Genomic DNA, 3,882 nt, shown 5'->3' on the forward strand with positions numbered 1-3,882 from the left:
AATATTCTTATTTTAATTCCAAATTCTTGATTTATATGTATTATTGGTTCAAAAAAATATAAGAGTCATAAAATTCTATCTTTAACGGAATTTATAGGTTGGGTAAAAGCTATTACAATTTTCACAAATTAAAATTTTATATTATTTGCGTTATGTTACAATATATTAATGAAATATATAATGCATTAATAATATATTTTTCATTTAAAAATATAGGATTTATATAAGCGTAGAACGTGTCCTATATGTTATTATAATACGTTCCGTAAAATTATAAGTATGATTATTGGTTGTAAAAAATTACAGACAAAAAGAAATTTCAATTATATTATAATTCAGCAATAAATCAAATTAATTTACTTTATATTAAATTAATGTTCAATTATTTTCTATTATTGATAAGGTTTCTCATAGAAAAATATATTTAGTGCACTCTAAACTCTGATCCACTGCCAATTTGGTGGTATGTTCACCTCGTGTTCAACTTTTCTTTCCACTTTGGTATTTCTTCCTCCCCACCAATTGTTAACAATTTTTTTATGAACAAATGTGAGAGACCGACCACTTGTTTTTCTTCCCTCCCAAATTGTTTGTTAAATGAAGTGGTACATCCGCATTTGCCTACCCATCACGCGTGTTTACTGGCTATATATTTTTATTTTTTTTGGAGGGTCTTCTCTTTCCTATGGGCTGTAACTTATATTATAGTGCCATATATTTATACAAAGGCCGATTTTCTTTTGCTACCTTTGTTTTTTTGAAAAACACTTAGCATTTTTCTTCATAATAATTTTGTAAGTCCACCCATTTGTGTTTCATTTTATTTTGAAACTTTAACTTCTTAACTGAATGAATGGTGATTATCGGCGGAAAGGAAGCGCACATTTCTGTGCATTGCAACTGCACGCAGCTTCTCCAACGGAATATTCCCTTGGCGTGGAGTTTAACAAACACGCCGTTCCAAGTAATCCGCTTTAGAAGGAAGGAGATTAAGGGGGATATTATATATATAAACATATATATAATATATATACACGCTTGTTGTCGGAAGGAAGGACAACCAAGGCAGTGCACTATTTATTTATATGCGCAGGGATATGTTTTTTCGTATTTCGCGCAGGCATATTACTACGCATTATTTGTATGGAATAATCGTGCATCATATTTTTTTCCCATGATATATGCTGTCTCCGCTGCGAGCAACTTCTAACGAGGTGAAAATAGCACTTACAGGCAAGCGTATCATGGTGAAAAAAATAAAATAAACGCCAACCACAGTGCATACATATTATTACATATGTATATAATACGTGATTGGGAGTGAGGCTGATTTGCTAGCTGCAACAACATTACAAAAACCTCCCATCGAGAGAACCGAGAATTCGGTGCTCCAGGAAGATGCAAACCCTGCTGGAAATAAGTTCCAGAATCATTTTCTACATAAACCGCCACACTCGTACATACATATATTTACATATTTATTTTTGCTGAATACTAGATGCATTCACTACTAATTTGAAAACTGCCTTGAAAAAAAGAAGCAGTTATTTTTTTTATTTCAAAACATTACAAATATTTTTACATGAGTACTAATTCGAAATTTTATTATATTTAAAAATGAATAATTTCATATGCATTCATTTTAAAAACATACATATATATTTAACGCATTTTGACTTACGTTCCTCCTAGTTATTTTTGATTTCCGGCCAGGTCATAAATTAATATATGACAATCTGCTTTGCGCACGCGGAACGTGCAGAACGATATATCAAACATAACACTAGAACCATAAACCTTAACCATGAAACCTATAGCCACAACCTAAAACTAAATATAAACGTAAACCCAATCCTAAAACCTAAACCCTGAACACTAAACCCTAAAACCTAAACCTAAAACCTGAACCCTAAACCCTAAACCCTAAACCCTGAAGTCTAAACCTAAACCCTTTCCTCCTTCTCATTTAATTCTCCTGTTTGAACGTATTTGTTCTGACTTCTTTCTCAATTGTTTAAAATAATTATGATATATATATGTATATATTGTATTATCGTCCCTTGAACATTGAGGAATAAATATATGAATGAGCGTGTAGAAATTTGGTATATATACCCGCTCATAAATACTATGAAAGAAAAACACATTTCTCACACATATATATTCCACATAAATATAGGAACAGGAGTATATTTAAGAATAAGTTCATTATATATACATAAAAATGTACATAAACCATGGCACCAGAAACGACGACAACAATACCAGGGGTATGTCCCTTTTTTAAACGAAAAAAACTAAGCGCTATGTATGTAGTGTTTTCTGTGTGTATGTAGTGTTTTTTGCATGCTACCATAGATAGAATTAACAGCTCATGCATGCATAAATTTTACTAATTATACCTATATAGGACAAGGAAGTAAATCAATTACCTTCAAGGCAAATGTATAGAGCATTAGGGAACAGTGCAAATAATTCTAAATGTGACGCCACTATAATAATGGACAGTAATTGGTGGATCTATAAGTATTTCAATACATATAAGGGTGATATTCTGAAAGCCTACTGTTACGCATTGAACATGGGGAAAAGTGAGGAGCACTACCACAATCGCTGCGAGTTTTTATATTATTGGATAATTGATAAAATAAAGGAGCACTTGGGAAATGATTATAGTCTAAATGCCACCGCGTTAGTTTCTAGTGTACTGAAGAACCTGGGGCATGGATGGGAGTGCACTAATATATACCCCAATATTAGCAGAAACCTCTTTGAATATGGAAAAAAAGTATTCGATTTCTCGGTGGATCATGAAACTATAAAAGGGCAATTAGAAAAAAGTAGCGGTAAATGTAGTGGGGAATATTACAAATACCTGAAAGCAGTTAAGACGGCTTATCAGGGAATACAGAGTATTTACAACTATAGTAAGGAGCCGTATTGTGCCCATCTTATAGGGGAGTACAAACGTTATTTTGATGAGGACGGGGACTTAGAATTAGAATATGGAGAAGCAACTGAACTGGAACGTGTATCAGTTAAGAAAGAAGAAGACAAGGAAGAAGCTCAGGATAAGGACGATGAGAATGAGGAAGAGGAAGGTGATACAGGTACGCAGCATGGAAGGGAGATTACAGAAGTTGGGTTTGGTAGTTTATTGCAGAGGGGCCCTGAGGGAGCACTTGGTCCTGCATCTGCAACAAGTTTACAGCCTCAAGGAAGTGCACCGTCCTCCTCCTCTACTTCCCCAGTGTCCACTGCACTTACGATAGTAGGAGTAGGACTTCCCGCAATCCTATTCTTCCTATATAAGGTAACTATTGAGGCACAATATGTGAAATATAAATAATATGATTATTAATAACTTTTTCCCTTTTTTAAACAATGAATATAGACTACATTACATATGTATATAATACACATTCCCACCCTTCTTCCCATTAGCATACCCCCATATTTTCTAGAATACGAAACCACTTTGGAAACAACAGCGTAGGCAGAAGAATAAAATCAATAGAACGTAGATACAATATGGAAAGGGAAAATTCTACGGAAGGTTCTTCCATATTGGGCTCAACAATAGAATATTCAAATTCTGATTTAGCGGAAAGTGTTACCGATCATTTTACAGTATATTCTGTCCCTTATATTAGATAAGTTCCTCTTTTTTTAAAAAAAAGAAAGAAGGAAGGAACAAGTAATAATAATATAGTGCAGAAAAAGAATATAGGCTACCATAGTATGTAGAAAACTGAAGAAAACAAAGAAGTGGAAATATTCTCCTCCTGCTGAAAACTCTGGATACCGCGCATTTTATGAAGTGTGGAAAGAGCAAAATGACATTTCCCCCCATTTTGTCCCACCCTACTTCCTTTCTTTTTT

General features: G+C 33.6%; 1 protein-coding gene across 1 annotated transcript; it reads left to right on the plus strand.

Annotated features, from left to right (window-relative positions):
- Window positions 1–2,443: 2,443 nt before the first annotated feature.
- On the plus strand, window positions 2,444–3,657 carry PCYB_002480 (hypothetical protein; the record flags this gene model as incomplete). Its single annotated transcript, XM_004227669.1, has 3 exons — window positions 2,444–3,110; window positions 3,252–3,313; window positions 3,445–3,657. The coding sequence occupies 3 exons, from the start codon at window positions 2,444–2,446 to the stop codon at window positions 3,655–3,657; spliced, it is 942 nt and encodes a 313-aa protein (XP_004227717.1).
- Window positions 3,658–3,882: the final 225 nt, after the last annotated feature.

This window comes from Plasmodium cynomolgi (genome assembly GCF_000321355.1).
Source record: "Plasmodium cynomolgi strain B DNA, scaffold: 0125, whole genome shotgun sequence".
Classification (NCBI taxonomy): domain Eukaryota; phylum Apicomplexa; class Aconoidasida; order Haemosporida; family Plasmodiidae; genus Plasmodium; species Plasmodium cynomolgi.